The 19,127-nt window shown below is 38.6% G+C and overlaps 1 protein-coding gene across 2 annotated transcripts in view; it reads right to left on the bottom strand.

The window, feature by feature from the left end:
- The window catches only part of AOAH (acyloxyacyl hydrolase), a 320,779-nt gene extending 305,885 nt beyond the window's left edge, over positions 1-14,894 (bottom strand). For both annotated transcript variants that reach the window (XM_053553720.1, XM_053553721.1), the window contains exon 1: positions 14,412-14,894. In XM_053553720.1, coding sequence (XP_053409695.1) covers positions 14,412-14,556 — 145 coding nt within the window. In that variant the 5' untranslated portion in view covers positions 14,557-14,894. The remainder of the gene's footprint in view (positions 1-14,411) is intronic.
- Between the last annotated feature and the right edge of the window lie 4,233 nt (positions 14,895-19,127).

Raw genomic sequence — 19,127 nt, 5'->3', positions numbered from 1 at the left:
GCCAAACTATTTTCTAACTTTCCTGTGATTTATTATTTTATACATTTTTTAAATTAAATCATAGCTGTGTACACTAATGCAATCATGGGGCACCATACACTGTTTTTATATACAATTTGACATATTTTCATCACACTGATTAACAGCCTTCCTGGAATTTTCTTAGTTATTGTGTTCAGACATTTATATTCTACATTTAGTAAGCTTCACATGTACCCTTGTAAGATGCACCATAGGTGTGGTACCACCAATTACCCTCCCTCCACCCATCCTCCCCATCCCCTCCTCTCTCTTTCCCTTTTCCCCATATTCTTAGGTTATAACTGGGTTATAGCTTTCATATGAAACCAAAAATTAGTTTCATAGTAGGGCTGAGTACATTGGATACTTTTTCTTCCATTCTTGAAATACTTTGCTGAGAAGAATATGTTCCAGCTCCATCCATGTAAACATAAAAGAGGTAAAGTCTCCATCTTTCTTTAAGGCTGCATAATGTTCCATGGTGTATATATACCACAATTTATTAATCCATTTGTGGGCCGATGGGCACTTGGACTTCTTCCATGATTTAGCAATTATGAATTGGGCTGCAATAAACATTCTGGAAAAAAGTTTGTTGTATTATTTCCACACATTTTGGTATTTCCCAGATCTTTTCCTGTTGTTGATTATTAATTTAATTTTATAAATATTTACTTTATTTCAATAAATTAAAATGGATTGATACTTGCTTCATTGTATAACCTATGTTCTGTCCCGGAGGATGTCCCATGAATACTTAAAAATAATATATATATTGTTGCCAATGAATGGAGTGTTCTGTAGATGTCAGCTGGGTTGAGTTAGTCATTAGTGTTATTTACCTCCTCTAGACCCTTACTTATCATTGTCTAGTTGTTCTATCAATTATGAAGAGAAGAAATGTTGAAATTTTCAAGTATATCATTGAATTGTCTATTTTTTTCTCCACATCCATTACTACTTTGGGGTATTTTTGTATATGGGAGCTCTATCATCAGGTTTAGCTACACAATTTACATTAATAATTGTCATTATAATATTAATATATAATATAATAATATTAAATAATTCTACTTTATTGATATAGTAGATTCTTTATAATTATGAAATATTCTTTGTCTTTAGAATTATGTCTTAAAGTATATTTTGTCTAATATGAATATATTTATCCTAATTCTCTTACAGTTGCTATTTCTATAGTGTATATTTTTCCACTTTTTAATTTTAAATCTATTTGTGTCTTGAATCTAAAGTGTGTCTCTACTAGACAGAATGCAGTGAGAACTTGCTTTTTATTTATTTTTTTAATTAAATCGTAGCTGTATATATTAATGCATTTAAGGGATACAATGTGCTGGTTTTATATATAATTTGAAATACTTACAACAAACTGGTTAACATAGCCTTCACCGCAGTTTCTTAATTATTGTGTTAAGACATTTATACTCCAGATCTTGCCTTTTTTTTTCTTTCCTTTTCTTTTCTTTTCTTTTTTTTTTTTTTTGAGACAGTCTCACTATTTCACCCTCAGTAGAGGGTCATGGCATCACAGCTCACAGCAACCTCAAACTCTTGGGCTTAAGAGATTCTCTTGCTTCAGCCTCCCAAGTAGCTGGGACTACTGGTGCCTGCCACAATGCCTGGCTATTTTTTGGTTGGAATTGTCATTGCTGTTTAGCAGGTCTGGGCTGGGCTCGAACCCGCCAGCCTTGGTGTATGTGGCTGGTGCCCTACTCACTGAGCTACAGATGCCGAGCCTAGATCTTGCCTTTAAAAAAAAAAAAATCTGTCTTCTCAAATCCTCCTGCTGCTTTATTGACTAAGTTTATGGAACATTCTAAATCTTTTATTGCCATTTAAATGATGTTCACAGCATCTTCACCAGAAGAAGATTTCATCTCAAGAAACTACTTTATTTCTCATTCACAAGAAGCAACTCTTTATCCATTCAAGTTTTATCTGAGATTGTAGCAATTCAGCAACATCTTCAGGCTGCATTTCTAATTTTAGTTCTTTTGCTATTTCTACCACATTTGCAATTACTTTCTTCACTGGAGTTATGAACCCCTCAAAATCATTCAAGAGAGTTGGAATCAACTACTTGCAAACTTTTGTTAATGTTGGTATTTTGACCTCTTCCCATGAATTCATGAACTTTTTTAGTGGCATCTGGCATGGTGAATCTTTTACAGATTTTCAGTTTATTTTGTAATGATTGATCAGAAGAATCACTATCTGTGGAAGCTGTAGCTTTATGAAATGTATTTCTTAAATTATCAGACTTGAAAGTTAAAATTACTATTTGATCCATTGGCTGCAGGCATGAAAACAACATTAATCTCCTATACATCTCCATCATAGCCCTTGGGAGACCAGGTGCATAGTAAATGAGCAGTAATATTTTGAAAGGAATCTTTTATTTTTTTCTGAGCAGTGTCTCAACAGTGGTTTTAAAATATTCAGTAAGCCATGCTATAAACAGATGTGCTGTCATCCAGACTTTGTTGTTACACTTACAGAGCAGGCAGAGTTGATTTAACATGATTCTTAAGGACCACAGGTTTTTCAGTGTGGCATATGATTATAGGCGTCTACTCAAAGCTATCACCTATATTAGTCCCTAACAATAGAGCCAGTCTGTTCTTTGAAGTTTTGAAGCCAGGCATTGATTCCTTCTCTTGGGCCATGTAAGTCCTGGATGGCATTTTCTTCCAAGAGAAAATGGATAATCTATTGTTAAGTGTAGCCGTCTTCATCCGTGGTCTTAGCTAGATCTTCTGGATAACCTGCTGTAGCTTTTACACCAGCATGTGCTGCTTTACCTTGCATTTTTATGCTTTGAAGGTTGCTTTTACCTTCAAACTTCATGATCCAACCTCTACTAGCTTCAAACTTCTTCACCAAATTCCTCAATGCTCAGTCTTCATAGAATCGAAGACAATTAGGGGTTTAATCTGGGTTACATTTTGGCTTAAAGATTTGATTTTCTATTCAGACTACTAAAACTTTATATCAGCAATAAGGCTGTTTTGCTTTCTTATTATTCGTTTGGTCAGTGAAGTAGCAATTTTAATTTCCTTCCATAACTTTTTGTTTGTATTCATAAATTGGCTAAATGTTTGGCATAAGAGGCTTAGTTTTTGACTTATTTTGAGTTTTGATATGCCTTCATCACTGAGCTTAATCATGTCTAGCTTTTGATTTAAAGTGCAAAACATGTGACACTTCCATTCACTTGAACACTTAGAGGTCATTGTAGGGTTATTAATTGGCCTAATTTCAATACTGTTGTGCCTCATGGAATAGTGAGGCCCAAGGAGAAGGAGGGAAATGGATGGTCAGTGGAGCAGTCAGAACACACACATCATTTATTGATTAAGTTTGTTACCTCACATGGGTGCAGCTCCTGGTGCCCCCAAACAATCACAATGTATTGTCAGAAATTTTTGCTTATAGATAACCATAATAGATATAATAATGATGAAAATGTTTGAAATGATGTGAGAATTATCAAAATGTGACACAGGAACATGAGGGAAGCATAAGCTGTTTGAAAAATGGCATCAGTAGACTTGCTCAATGTAGAATTGCCAAAAACCTTCAATTTGTAAAAAACACAATATCTGTGAAGTGCAGTAAAGCAAAGCTTAATAAAATGAGGTGTGCATATATGTCATTTTAATACCTTCTGATGAGAGGTTATTAATTGTTGTAATGTTGCTGCTTTCAAGATTTACATGTTGTATTCGTTTTTTAGAAGTTTGACTATGAAGTGTCAAGGTTTTATTATCCTTGTGTATTTGGAATTTTTGGATTCTTGGATCTGTGCATTAGTATTTTTTCTCAATTTTGAAAAGGTATCAACCATTTTTTTCTGCCCCTTTCTCTCTTTCTACTTCTTCTAGAACTTTTACCTCATAAATGTAGATATATTGGATAATATATATGCTTCTGAGGCTTTCCTCATTTTTCTTTAATCTTTATTTTCTCTATTCTTTTGTCTGGATAATTTCTATTGATCTATTTTCAAGTTCATTGAATCTTTTGGCTTTGAACTCAAATCTTCTGTTGAGTTCTTCTACTAAATTTTCATTTTAATTATTGTTTCAAGTCTAGAATTTCCATTTGGATCTTAGTTGTTAACTTTATGTGTATATTGAAATTCTACTTGCCGAATATTAACATAATATTTTCCTTTAATTCTTTTACTATGATTTTCTTCAATTTTTTGGGTACAGTCATAATAGTAATTTGAAGTCTTTGTTTTCTAGACCCATTCAGAGTTCATTTCTATTGAGTACTTTTTTCCACCAAGTATGAGTCTCTATTTTCTGTTTCTTTGCATGTCTACCTTTTTTTAATTAAAAACTGGATAGTTTAAACAATAAATTTAGCAACTTTAGATTATTTTTGATTTTCTGAGGATTGTTGGCTCTTCTAGTAACTTTCCTGGGATCGACTGCAGATCTGTTTCCCCCAGAGTGTACAATCTCTGATATCTCTGCTCATTTTTCAGCCTGACTTCCTATGGATCACTCCTGCATCTACCGAGGTTAGAGTCATACAGTGATTTGTGCATAATTTTGTTGAAACACATGCTTATAAGACTTCTCCCTTCTATTGACTGATCCACATGTGGGTTAGGAAATACATTCAAAGTTTCAGCCAGTTGTCGAGTCTCCCTGGGCTTTTCATTTTCACTGTGCATTCTCAGGGCTCCCCTCTAGAGGCATAGTTTCTGAATCCACGAGGAATAAATATGTGGATAGTTTATCTCAGACCTGCTATTACTCTTCTCCAGATCATTTCCAGGATCTTTCTGCTAGACCTCTGGCTGATTGCCATTGCTCCAGCTGGTAGCAAACCCCAGAGCCAGCAAATTTGCAGTTTCTCCTTGTTAATTCCCAACTTAGTCCATTACTTTTAGCCAGTAATGCCATGGCTCTTTGAACCCTGGTTGAATCATTTGCCACATTAACAGCAGACATACTGGCGTTTGCAGCCATTTCCACAGTGATAAAACTACTAGTCTCTCTAATAAAGCCGAGAGCAGGGTAGTTAGAGCAGCCCCAGGAAAGAAGGCCGTAGAGTCTCACTGTTTTTCCTGAAGGTCAAACAATTTTTCAAGAAAAAATATTTCTCATTTCTATGCCATTGGTGATGTTCAGTGCCCTGAAATGCTTGCGAAAGTTTTTCCATTTTTATGTTTGGTCTTTTGCACAGAGGAATTTCCAAACTCCTCATGCCATTATAATCAGAATTCTCTCTCATACTTATTGTTATCTGAAGCAACTTGGGTTTTAGGTTCAATAAAATAAAGGGCAAGTTAATCTGCTCTAATTTGCCTTAACGTTTTGTTAAATTGTGGGAGTCATTTTAAAATATAGATTTTGTCCAGACTGTGATTCAGATAGGAATTTTTCCTCTTTTGTAACATTGAAAGACAACTAGTTTATGAGCAAAAGGGCATGGTATTAGAGTGATTTGTTTTCTTTTCAAATTCTCTGAGTGCGAAGTCCATTTAGAAAAGTTTTGCAGATAAAAAAGCAAAAATCCCCAAACCAAAACCCCAAACAGAAACTTGTTCAGTTTGTGACTTACTCTTCTTATATTAATTTCCATTATGTATTCAGGGCTATTTGGTAAATCACTTTGGAACTAAGCCACATAAATTTTCATATTCTCTTTTGTGATATTATCTGGGTATTTTGTTTGAAGGCCTTTTATTTTTTGTTGTTGTTTTCTTATTTTTTTGCTTTATGGTTTGTTTTTCTTTATTCTTTTTTTTTTTTTTGTCTTTTAAAAGCATTTCTATGTGTAGTAGGCAGAATTTTAAGACTTCCGCCTCTTAGTGTACACAGAAACAGAACCTGCAACCTCCATGATTGTATTGTTATGTGGTGTTGACAAAAGGGATTTGCATATGTAGTCAAACACCCTAATCAGTTCACTTTGAGTTAATCAAGATTTTCTGAGGTGGACTGGGCATAATCAGGGGAGCCTTTTATTTTATTTTTTATTTGGGAGAGCCCTTTAAATATAGTATTTTCACCACCTGGTTTTGAACAAGAAAGAAATAGCATGTTGCTCACATCTCAAGAAGAGGGGCAGCCTCTAGTCATTGACAGTGGTCCCAAGCTAGTAAACAAATGAGACTTCAGTCCTGCAAATGATTAAAGTCTGCCAACAACCAGAGAACTTGAAAGAGGACCTGAGTTCCAAATCAATTGATACCCTGGCCAACATCTTGACTTTAGCTTTGTCAAACCCTGAGCCAAGAACCCAATTATGTTGTTTCCAGACATCTGATATGCAGAACCTATGAGATAATAAATTTGGGTTGATTTAAGCTGACACGTGTTTGGCAATTTATGACACATCAATAGAAAGCTAATACACTTAAATCTTTCTTTATAAATGAATCTTCCCCAAAGACACCTGAGAAATGAGAATTTGTATCTATATCAGATATAGATTGGTGTAAAATTATTCAGTTACTCAGAACTATGCTTTACAAGAGGTTTAATTTTGGGACTTCAAAAGCATAATTTCAATGTATTTCTTTCCTTATTTCCGAAAGAATAATCACAACTACTTTGTGTACTGGCTGTGTACCATGCACCGTTCTGAATCCTCTGTGTGTATTTATTTGTTTAGTCATCTATACTGTCCTCTTTAATTCTCATCTTGCAAATGGGTGAAGTAAATGTGGAAGGTGAAGCCCCAGGGTCACATTGGCCCAGAGTGGCAGAGTCAGGATTCAAACCCAGGCTGTCTGTCTGAGAGTCCATGCTTTGCTCCTCCGAACGCCTGCCTTACAATTACTTCCATAAGCTCATATAGAAAATGTGGAAAATTCAGAAAAGCACCAAAAAGATAATATAAATCACTAGCAGCATCCCTCTCCAGAGATAACTGTATAAGCACTATTAACATTTTGGTGGTTGTTCTGTCTAGAAAGATAGCTTTATCAGTAGAGAGACGGGCACATTATAACTCAGTGGGGATTTTACTCTGCTTAATGCTTTGCAACTTCTTTTTTCCCTCTTTCCTATAATACATTTAAAAATGCTTTGTGTACTTTCCAATAGTACGATTACAAAAGAAAAAAAGAGTATTTGTTTTCTTCCCAAAGAACGACATGCTGTCATCTTGGATTCTTTTGGTTTTACTCACTGTGCGACCTTCCACCAAAGCTGTGGACATTCTTCTTGTGTCATCGTGGTCTTTTCTTCAGGCTCACAAGCTCAGAACAATTCAGGAAAAAGAAAGGTAGATGAGGCATGGAGTATTTGGAAAATTCAGATGATCAAAAACCTACCAATTGTGGTAAAATTGGGGTTAAATTCAATGATAATTTTAAAATAAAAGTAGAAGATGAAGGAGAGGAGACAGTGTGTATGAACATTGCCATAGTGAAGGTCAAGTACAGAGAACAGTAGCTGTGTCTAGACAACCAAGGGCAGTTGGGCTAGGCTCTGTGTATTTGCAGAGCCTGCTGGGGCAGAATGTGAGTTAGATGCAGGGCGACCACCTAGACTGCTTTGCTGAGCCAAGACCAAGGACTCCACCAGACACAAAGTTTCTACTATGGGAGCTCTGAGAACAGAGACTCACCCCAACAGGCCAAGAACTGTGACTATCAGGTTGATAGTAAGGGCTTACAAACCTGTATAGGTGAGGAAGGGAAGAGAAGCTGAGTTACCTAAAGGAGACAAGATTTAAACACATAAATGGGCAAGATGAAATGTTTTCTGCTATGGACAGAAATGGTGTCTTATGAACAAGATCAGTTACAGAGAAACAGAAAAAGTGAAATTTCTGTGTATCTAAGTTGTAATAATAAATTTTCAACCTTCTCTGCTGGCTCTGTCTAGATTATTCCTATTTTTGTCAGTGACACTGCTATTTTATCACTCAGAATGCCCACAGGGGCACCCCTGTCTCTTTATCATTCAAACTATGAAATCATCTCAGACTACTCTGTGTGGGGTGTGCGGGTGGAGGGAGAGGATTATAACCCTGACTCTGAAGGCATTTTATATATTTAGCCAAATGTGAATGATGGAAAAAGTGTTCCCCACCTCCTTAACCTTTTAAAAGGCTTCCTGAGTACCAAATAGTGCTTTAAAACCCCCCTCAAAATTCACTGAATTAATTTAAATGTCAATGACTTAGAAACAAAAGGATTACTTTCTCTCTAAATCATCCATGTATAGAAAATGATGTTTTGCAAAAATGAACATGGCTTATTATTGATCCTATAACATTTGAAAAGTGGCAGAGAAAGGCACAGCCTGTCCAAGCCCAGTCAAGCCAAGGTTTCCTTATTGTTCAAATGGGATGCATTGTTTGGTGCTAACAAATATGGCAAATTGGGGATGGGGACACTGGGGCCTCCCCCAGCTCAGGTCTGATTTGAGAATGAATTCAAGACCCTGTCCCCAGGTGTACTGGCTGTGTCTCCACTGGAGGACTCCTCTTTGAGACTGAAGATGGACTGTTTTTTATGATGGGGATTTGGGCTCAACAGCTCAGTAATTTCTGTGGTGGCTACTTTTGGAGTATCTCTCCAGTCACGACAATCTCTCTGTTCTGCAAGAGCTGCCCTCCTCCACACTCCTGGCACCCATATCTGTACCTCGAGCTGTCCTCACTCCTACCTGTCTCGTATTTAGTGCTCTGAAGACTTAGCCCAGATTCCCTCTCCTAGGAAGCTGGAGTTGGCAACCAGAAGGAGAGCTCATCTCTGTGTGGGCTGAAATATACATGCAAGCTCAGGACTATGGGAGTGAACTTCACCAAAGGGCCGGGAGCATCAAACCAGCTAGTCTGAGGGACAGAAAATTCCCATAATTTTTGCTCCTGGCTTGTTTTTTGGGCTTGTCTTTCTGCTTTGTGATTCTAAAATTAATTCATTTGAGAAAGCTTTCCTCCCTTTTTGTTTAGTTTAGATCAAGGTGATTCCTATTACTTGCATCCTAAGGTGGTTCACTCCTGGTTGCTGAAATGGTGGTTGGTGACTCAGTGTCTGGGAAATAAGATAAAGGAATGGACATAAGGAAAGAGGAAACCACCCTTCAAAGCAATTTTGGAACTCTTTTTCTGGAATGACCATCAGAACTATCATCACATGAGATACAGAAACACACAACAGTAACGGATGCCATTAAGCAAGACACTGCCACACATCAACATGAACACAGCTGTGAGACACTGATATACCAAGGTAATGAAAATTGCTGAGTTGTTTATACAGTGCTACCAATGTAAGCACATTATGGCAAGTGCATAAACTTAATTCTCAGATCTCATGTGACAACAGCTCTGATAGTCATTCCAGAAAAAGAATTCCAAAATTGCTTTGAAGGGTGGACTGGGTACTGGTATCTGTGTATTGCTTCCCAAGGGAAGTACTTTGAAGATGACTATAGTGATATTCAGCAATGAGGTATGTACCCTATTTCCCCGAAAATAAGACAGTGTGCTCCCAAAGATGTGCTAGGTCTTATTTTCAGGGGATGTCTTATCTTTCCTGTAAGTAGGTCTTATTTTTGGAGGATGTTTTATTTTCGGGGAAACAGGGTAGCACTTTTTCTAGGATGAATTTGCAAACTTAATTGTCAGACCTTCATATGTTCCCAAAAGTCCATCCCTAGGCATGCATACATCCAAGACAAGTAAAAAGACATGTCCACACAAACGCTTGTACATAAATAGTCATAGCAGAATTGTTTATAATCGCCAAGAAGTGGAAACAATTCAAATTTCCATCAATAACAAATAGATAGCTGGACATAGTAGTGCACACCTATAACCACAGTTACTCTAGAGTAGTGGTTCTCAACCTGTGGGTCACGATCCCTTTGTACCAATGAAAATACATCGTGGCATTAGGAAGTTTGAGAACCACTGCTCTAGAGGCTGAGGCAGGAGGATTACTAGAACCCAAGAGTTTAAGATGAGCCTGGGAAACATATCAAGACTGTCCCCTCAAAAGTCCACATTGAATAGGTAAACAAAATGGGATATATCCACACAATGGAATAATATTCAGCCATAAGAAAAAAAATGAGGCTGATACATGCTACAAAATGAATGAACCTTGAAAACGTTATATACTAAGCTAAAGAAGCCTGTAGCATAAGGCCACATATTATATTGTTCTACTTATATGAAATATCCATATAGACAGAAAATAGATTAGTGATTTCCAGGGGCTGGAGAAAGAAGGAAATTGGGAATGACTGCTAAAGAGAGTGGAATTTGGGGGAGGAGGGTGATGAAATGCTATGGAATTAGATATTGGTGATCGACACACAACTTATGCTTATAATCAATGCCACTTTTATACTTTAAAAGGTTAAACTTTATGATGTATGAATTACATCTCAATAATGCAGTCATAAAAATGGGGTAAAATAGGGCGGCACCTGTGGCTCAAGGAGTAGGGCACCAGTCCCATATGCTGGAGGTGGTGGGTTCAAACCCAGCCCCGGCCAAAAAAAAAAAAAAAAATGGGGTAAAATATATCACCCTTAGTAACTTCAGAAACAACATAATCACAATTACAGCAAGGAATAAGCCAAGTTTTAACTAGCTAACCTTGAACAAGTTACTAATTCCATCTGTGTCTTTCACCTACCAGATGAGGATAATGATACTACACACTCCATAAGGTGATTTAATGATTAAATGAGTTAATACATGTCTACTTTCTGGAAGACAGTTTATCATACAGTAAGGACTCAATGAAAGTTAGACATTATTATAATTATTAACTGCCAAATGTAATTTGTATGGCTGAAGAATACTCAGATATAGTTACTTTCCCTAAATATCAGACCAATTAGTCCAGACTCAACTCAGAGAAAAGATGGAAGGCAACTCCCCCCCTGGAGAAGTGTCAGGGGGCTGTAAGAATGGCTATAACCAGTAGGAAAGCAAATTTTATGCAGATGAAGCAGAAGATTACTAAATGCTCATCTTCATATAAATAGATGGAACCCAATTAACTAAATTGAACTCAATGAAAAATAGGAAAGAAAAACCACTTATATGTGTTGGGAAGGTGATATAAATATTTTATTTTACTATGATCTTATAAATCAAGGCAAGCATATACTTTTATGACAAAGGTTAAGACTTTATATGAGAAGGGCAATTAAAAAACAACAAAGAGGAATTATTGCTCAGTTGGGATGATTAGAAAGCTAACTGCCTACTCAGCTTTTGCTCATCAAGGTTTTTGTTACCCAGGGTCTTTCAGGAGGGAGGTGCCTGCAACTGAGTCTTTGACACAACTGAAGCTTCTTTTTTTTTGACTGGCAACATTTCTAAAACTCTAAAGTTTTCCCACAGTCTTCTCTTTCCCACCCAGGTTATAGTTTCACCTTCCTGTGGTGAATTTACAAGCAGTCAGCAGGTGTGTGCTTCTATCCTGTGCTCCACAGCCATCTGCAGCATTTCCAGTGAACTGTAGTTTACAAAGTTCCAGAGTAGCCAGCTGGGCACCATCGATGCACTGAGCGTCTGGTTCATCATTGATTTTAGAGAATTGTGTCAGGCTCCAGATTCCTTATTTTCCTTTAAACTGGACAATGAATTTTAAAACTTTTTCTTCTTTGTTTTTTAAGAAAAAACAGAGTGCAGGGCCTGGCATACAGTGACCAAGTGAAGAGTGGCGTGAACTAGTGGAAATGTTTGGGGACTGCATCTCTGTGAGATGGCTTGAAGGCATATAATCCTGCTTGTGTTAACAAGGTAGTGTTAGCAGAAGCCCAGACATCAATTCCTTATCCTCTCTCCCTCCTCCATGAAGTGCTTCCTCTTGCCACCCACTATGAGTGAGGCTGCTCCCAAGACACTTCCCACATTTCTGTGCTGTCAGGAAGTGCATCCCAGGACCCCTTTTAGGAGGTATTCACTCCCCCAGCGGCAGGAAGTGTTTTTCTGAAAGATCCACCAGTCGGTGTCTGAGTCCCTTGCTAGGAATTGCCTCCACCAAAGGTAGATGTTTTGAAGTTACAGCGCCTCCCCTGAGGTAAGTTTGCACCCAGTGCAGGAAGTGAGGAAGTGAGGAAGTCACAGGACCTGAGCCCACTTCAGGACAACTTTAAAGAGCTATTTTAGTCCCAGAGCTCTCAGTGGAATTGATTAGGCATTTTTTCCCCTGTGATTGCAGCACAACCCTCTTCCATCCACCACACTCACACTGCCTTCCTCTTTCATTACTGTTTTCCCCAAGAACACTCCTCAATAAACTCCCCTGCATACAAATTTCTAAGCCTGTTTTCCCAAGGATCCAATTTCAGACACTAAGACACCAGCATGGACCACCTTCAGCACCCATCTCAGCACACAGACAGTACTCCGTCAACACTAATCCCATGAACAGCTTTCTCTGACACCCACATTTCTGCTTAGGATAAAGACAGGTGAATAAGTCCTCTAGGAAGAGTTAGCCAGAAGTCGTGAGTTGCTGCAGAAATGGGTGTTAAATCATCCTCAGACTTAATCAGCAAGATTCCCCAAACTTTGGGGGCCACGGAATATTTGTGTGGGCAACCAAAGTGAACCCCTTTGGCAAGCAGGGATGACCACAAATTTCTTGACACTCCCCATAAGCATGAGGGGCCTTATCTTCTCTTCCCTTGAGCCTGGGAGGAGGGACCTTGAATGCTTCAAGCAATAGAAGATGACAGAAGTGATACCATGCCACTTTTCAGATTCTGTCTTTTTGGAAGTCTCTCTTTGGGATTCCTGAGCTGCCATGTAAGACGGTCCACTTCCCTGAAACTGCCACATGTAGGCTGTTTTCTGCCCACAAGGTACCAAACATGTGAGTGCAGCTGCCTTGATGGTCTCCGACCCATCAAATCCACCATCAGAATACCACCTAGTGACCACTCCTATGTGGAGCAGTAGAATCACTGGATGGCGTCCAAATTCCTGACCCACAAAATCAGGATATTTAATTGAACAGAATGGTTATTATTTTAATTTTCTATGTAATATTAAATAACCAGAGCAACCCCATCCTGGAATCCCCCCAACAACTCCTTCTACTTTTCTATGTCCTCACTGGGAATGGGGCAGGAAAGGGGTGAGTATCTGCTATCCATTGTACTGAAGTTAAGACCCAAGGATCTCAAGTTACACTTCCTAAATTCACACTTCTAATCTGAAAGCAGGCTAGTTTTAGAACTCATTTCACGTGAGCCTTTCTCACGTGTATTTGCATTTGACAGGCTTCAGGGTTTTGCTTTGAGAAAATGAAATGGTGACAAATAATTAAGAAAACCAAATCCTAGGTGAGAATACGCTTCCAGGCATGTTCTAAGGGACCACAGACCTCTAGAAAATAGACTCCCCAGAGAATCTGGGTCTTAAGGTTTTAATTTAAAAGGAAACTTTGAAACCAGTTGATGTATCTCCTACAATGTATAATGACCTTGGGTCAGGAAATAGGACTAATTCTGCTGTTTTTCCATACTGTCCCCAGAAATAATTCATGAGGGTCAGACTCTGTGTTCATAGTTTCCATTTGTAACATGTGGCCACCATACTTGCCCTAGGGCTCTTTTTTTTTTTTTTGGCTTCTCAAGTTGGGGCTGTACTTTGAGGTCTGCTTATTGAAGAGTTGCTACTCAGAGTTCTGAGTCCATGTGGCTCCATGGACTGTCCTTTCTAACTACCCATCACTATTCCAGACCCTCCAGCTACAATGTGAATATCAAAGATCTTGCCCCACTCCCTACTGTCCTAAAACAAACAAATGAACTCAGAAACAAAACACTTCAATGAAAGATAAGTCAAGCAGCCATACTTAGTCAGTGCTCAAAGTCTCCAGGTGATCAAGTCTGGACTCCCTGAGACAAAGATGGAAGCTGAGATGATTGCGTCCTTACTGGGTACAAATGCCACAAATTTACAGGCATGATTACAATTCTCACAGTATCCCTGGGAAATACTTGTCACCACTAAGGACACAGATGCACAGAGAAGGTTCAATAACATGCTCAAGGTTTCACAGCCAGTAAAGGATGGGAGAGAAAGGGAGAAGGAGCGCAGCAATTCAGATTCTGATGTGTATGTCTGAGTTTGAAGCCTGTGGAAAGGAGTAAGAATTCCAGACTGTTACAACTGGATAAAACATTCCAATCACCCAAGGAGGTGGACAGACTTCTATGACTAATTCAAACTAACAACTGTACGTAGTGTGAAGGCTTACTCTTAGACTATTTTTTATGTCAGAGTGTTTATCAGTGTTTTACTTGGAATCTTACAAATGTGGATGTCATTCAGTAGGTGGTTTATTATGCAAGCAAAATATTGGACCCCGTTATCACACATGTAGCCACATAAAATATGCAAAAATATTTACATACCTACACAGGTGTGGCTGTTGAAGTGGGTGGTGCCCAGCTGGTTGCGGTAGGCTGGCGAGGCCGAGGAGTGAAGGGGTAGGAGGAAGAACAGAGGAGCCACCAGAAGGATTTTCCAGGAGAGTGTCATCTCTGAGCTGTGTACCATGGGGAACGCCTGGCTCCAGAAGCTGCCGACTACAGAGTGCTCAAATGGTCACAGAATCAGTGGGTCTCCCAGTGGCCTTCTCTTCCTCTCTCTCTTTGATGCCCCTCCCCCAACACACATACACACTTTTCAATAAGTGTGCAATGAATATAAACACACCCAAGCACTCACGGCTTGCGATTGTGGGACCCCTGAGAGAGCCACATGTGCCCACGTCTGGGAAGAAATGGAGGGATTCCCTGGTGGGCAATTCTTCTGAGCTAAAAACTGCAGGAAAAAGAAAAACCTAAGCTACACAGGGCCAGCATCAGGCACTTCCTTCCCGGGTCCCGGCTGAAGGCAGCGCGCATAACCTCCAGGCTTTCCGGAACTGTTCTGTTGATTAGGAGGTACTTCTGCTTTCTCATTCTTGCAAAACAAAACTAAACTAAAGCTAGATCTAAACAAGAAAAAAATAAACAAAAACCCTTTAAACCCTATACACATAACCCTTTCATAATTTGGTCAGCAGCACCCACATATGGTAGAAATAATAACTTGTTAGATTCAGAAGTTATTTAGTTTTATTTCAAACAGCTTTTTGTGACAAAGTTGGGCTTGTTAGTTTGTTGTTAAAAAATTTTCTAGTTAATAAGTGTAAGGCTTTTCCTTTGGTGTGTAGGAAATGAGCCATGCAGAAATTAATGGGCGGTTGGCATGACTGGATTTTAGATACAATGAGAAAAAAGATGAATTAGAATTAGATGTTTCTTATTTACTTGGCTGTGTGTGATGCATCTTTTTTCTCCAGAATTTCAAAGTTTGTTCACATTTCCTGCTGGTCGATGATTTGTTCATTGTTAAGAGACTGGTTTTCTACTTTGAAGATGAGAATTGAATAGTGTTTTTCTTGGGGGAAAAAATGCAAACCTGATCATAGACAAAGAAAGGCATAGGATACTTTATTTAAAAGTAGGATACGACAAAGTCAGAAGTCATCTCAGACAAGATAAGAAGACGGGGCTAAAGAACTATAGACAAGATAAAGGTGAGAGCTCCTGTGATCCTCTTTCTCTCTGCTTAGCCTCTGAGGAAAGTTAATTACAGACTGAAATATTATGGAGGCTACCTAAATTGGTAGCGAATTGTTTTTACAAGTAGCATTTTAAGTAGCAGGTAGAGCTTGAGAATTGTGTCCATTGGAAATACCAATTTTTATGGTTTGAAGATTTCTTGTGTAGGCACTCATCTTACGAATGGCAATAGGGCCAACTTGCCAAAGTTTCCAAAAGGGTCTGAACCCATCTGTGTTTACAACCTATACCATGGTCTAGTTAGGCCCCATTCATTGTCCCTACAGGCCTATGCTGTCAAGTGCTCTAATTTTGATTGTCTCATAATCTGCTCCTGAGGGTGAAATGTCTTCCTTGAAGCATTTTGTTACCTACTTCACTCAGAAAGCTCTGATTCAGACCACAGCCTTCTCCACTGTTAAGCCAGTGATGTAACCTTTCAGTGTCTTCATTTATATTGGGATAATGGTGGTATCTTCCTCAGAGAGCTTCTGGTGAGACTCACATAAATGAGGTATCCACACTACAAGAGGTACTTACAAATACTAAATACTTATATTTATTAACTCAAAGTTTGGAAAGATTGTGATGAAACATTTACTCCAGACCAGCTTTGAGAGAACTCTAAAACACCCATGGTAGTTACAGGCCAAGATGTAATATATAGGAAAATGGTGTGGACAGGAAGAGGCAGCATGTGTCAAATACCTTCCAGGGGCCATGCAGCATTCCAGGAGTGCATGGTCTAGTTTGTCTAATTCAGAGATGGGTGAGGGATCTTCTGAGGGCTCCTGGAAGAGCATTTGGCACAGATGCTGAGCCTCTTGAGATGCCCCTAGTCTCTAGTCTAGATATTACCTGTGAACAGATTGGGAAACTGGTAGGGTGAGAGGAACTTCTTGGTGTAAGGCTGTATGCAAGTTGTACACCCTTCATCATGTGTATGTGAGCCAGGCAGTTCTGCCCACAGCCACCCCAAGGATGGTGAGCCCTGAAAGGATCTGGTGCTCTCAAGTGTCAGGGCTGGCCACAGTGAGTGTCAACAACTTAGCTGTTTAGCATTGAGCAAGTCCCTTACTAGTTCCAGAGGTGAGATTTCTTAGCTAGAAAAGGGACATGGTAATAACTGACACGTAGCAGGTTTTTAATAAATGGAAGCAATTTTCACCCTTGGAAGGTGAGTTTTTACTGATCGAGGTCAAAAGAAGAACATAGAAACTAGGAATCTATTTTTGCCAACTGATGCTGAAACAAAGTGCATGTGAACTTATACCACAAATCAAAACTGTCCTCCTGTCACCAAAGCGGGGGACCCTCCCTTTGCACAGGCATCCCTCAGACTAGCCAGCATCCTTGCATCTGACAGGGCTGCCTCTGTTCATTGAATACTGAGTGCAAATGACTTAAGATCTCCAACAACTTGCCAAAAGGGTCTGAACCCATTTGTGTTTACAACCTATAACATGGTCTAGTCAGGCCCCATTCATTGTCCCTATAAGCCTATGCTGTCAAGTGCTCTAATTTTGATTGTCTCATAATCTGCTCCTGAGGGTGAAATGTCTTCCTTGAAGCATTTTGTTACCTACTTCACTCAGAAAGCTCTGATTCAAACCACAGCCTTTCCCTCTGCCATAGGAGGCTAAGGGTTTAGCCTGATCCCCAAATATGATACTTGTGGTTCTGACTTGTTTGGTATGAATATGCTTCCTGAATATTTTTTGACCTGCATTGACCGCGATCATTTTATGCACAGAAAGATCCTTAATTACAAGAAATAAAAATAAAGACGAGGGTTGTGGGAAATCCTGTGAAAGCTGGCACTATCACCAGGGGGCCTCTTGTCTTTGGCCACTCCTCTTTCTAACATCCACGACGGTGCTGCCCTCTCCTTGAGGCCCAGGGCTGTCTACAGCGGTTTTCAGTTCCCAGAAAACTGCTGGGTAGTTTCCTACTCATTCTGTTCTGTCTCTGCTCTCTGCTAAGGAAATAGTAGAATCATGCACAAGGAAAATGCACGAAGACTAATTAAGAGAGCCCTGGGCTCAGGATGGGGGTAACCTACATCATGCTTCCTTCCCCCTCTTAGTGGCTGGGTGCCCGGGGTAGGCTGCTCCTTCTTTCTGAATACTACTTCATTTAACTACAAAATGGGGTATACAATGCCAACATCAAAGGAAAATTGTGAAGATTAAAGACACAACATAAGTGAAAAACGTAGCAGTAACTGTTAAACAAATTAAAAGCTTAACATTATCCTTATCAAGTAATATTGGAACTTTTTTTGGAATGTCTCTAAATAGAGATTTTTAAAATTGATACATGATAATCATACACATTTATGGGGTACATGTGATATTTTGATATACATTTACAGTGTGTCATAAGCAAATCAGGTTAATTGGGATATCCATCACCTCAAACATTTATCATTTCTCCATATTGGGAACATTCCAGATCTTCTCTTCTAGCTGTTTTGAAACATATAATAAGTTATTTTTAGCTATAGCCAACCTACTGTGCTATTGAACACTAGGGTGTATTTCTTTTACCTACTCATATTTCTGTACCAATTAATCAATTTCTTCATCCCCTGCTTTCCCTTCTCTGCCTCTGGTAACTATGGTTCTACTGGCTGTCTCCATGAGATTGACTTCTTATAGCGTCCTCATGTGAGTGACTACATGGATATTTGTCTTTCTATGCTGGCTTATTTCACTTAATAACCTCCAGTTCCATTTATAATTGTTGCAAATAACAGGGTTTCATTTGTTTTATGGCTAAATAGTATTCCATTATGTGTCTATACCACATTTTCTTCATTCATTCATTCATTGATGAACACAGGCTGAGTTCATATATTGGCAGTTGTGAACAGTGCTTCAATAAATATGGGACATATCTTCAATATACTGAGTTCCTTTCTTTTGGATATACGAGGGCTGTCCAGTATATCCAGTTGCTTTTTTTATATTTCTCAAATTACATGGCTGTATACTTTTCAGACAGCCCTTGTATACCCAGCAGTGGTATTTCTAGATTGTATGGTAGATCTATTTTTAGTTTTTCTGCAAAAACTCCATACTGTTTCCTGTAGTGGCTGTCCTAATTTGTATTTCCTAATATTTGTAGCATGCTAGTATTCCCCCCTTCTACATCCTTGCCAGCATCTGTTACTTTTGTTTATGATAACAATTTTAATTGGAATGACATTATATCTTATTGTCATTTTGATTTACATTTCCCTTATCATCAGTGATGTTGAGCATTTTTCATATACTTTTTTGCCATTTATATGAATTTTTCTGTAAAATTTATTCAGATCATTTGCCCATATTTTAAACTGAATTATTTGTTTCTTGCTACTGAGTTGTTTGAGTCCTTTGCATATTTTGGTTATTAATCTCTTTTTGAATGGGTAATTTGAAAATATTTTCTCCCGTTCTGTAGGATGTCTTCTTCACTGTGTTATTTCCTTTGCTGTGTAGAAACTTTTTAGTTAATGAAACCCCAGTTATCTAT

The sequence above is a fragment of the Nycticebus coucang genome, chromosome 11 (assembly GCF_027406575.1).
Source record: "Nycticebus coucang isolate mNycCou1 chromosome 11, mNycCou1.pri, whole genome shotgun sequence".
NCBI classification, from domain to species: Eukaryota; Metazoa; Chordata; class Mammalia; order Primates; family Lorisidae; genus Nycticebus; species Nycticebus coucang.
Note: the sequence above shows the minus strand (reverse complement) of the source record. Positions and strands in the feature narration are given on the sequence as shown.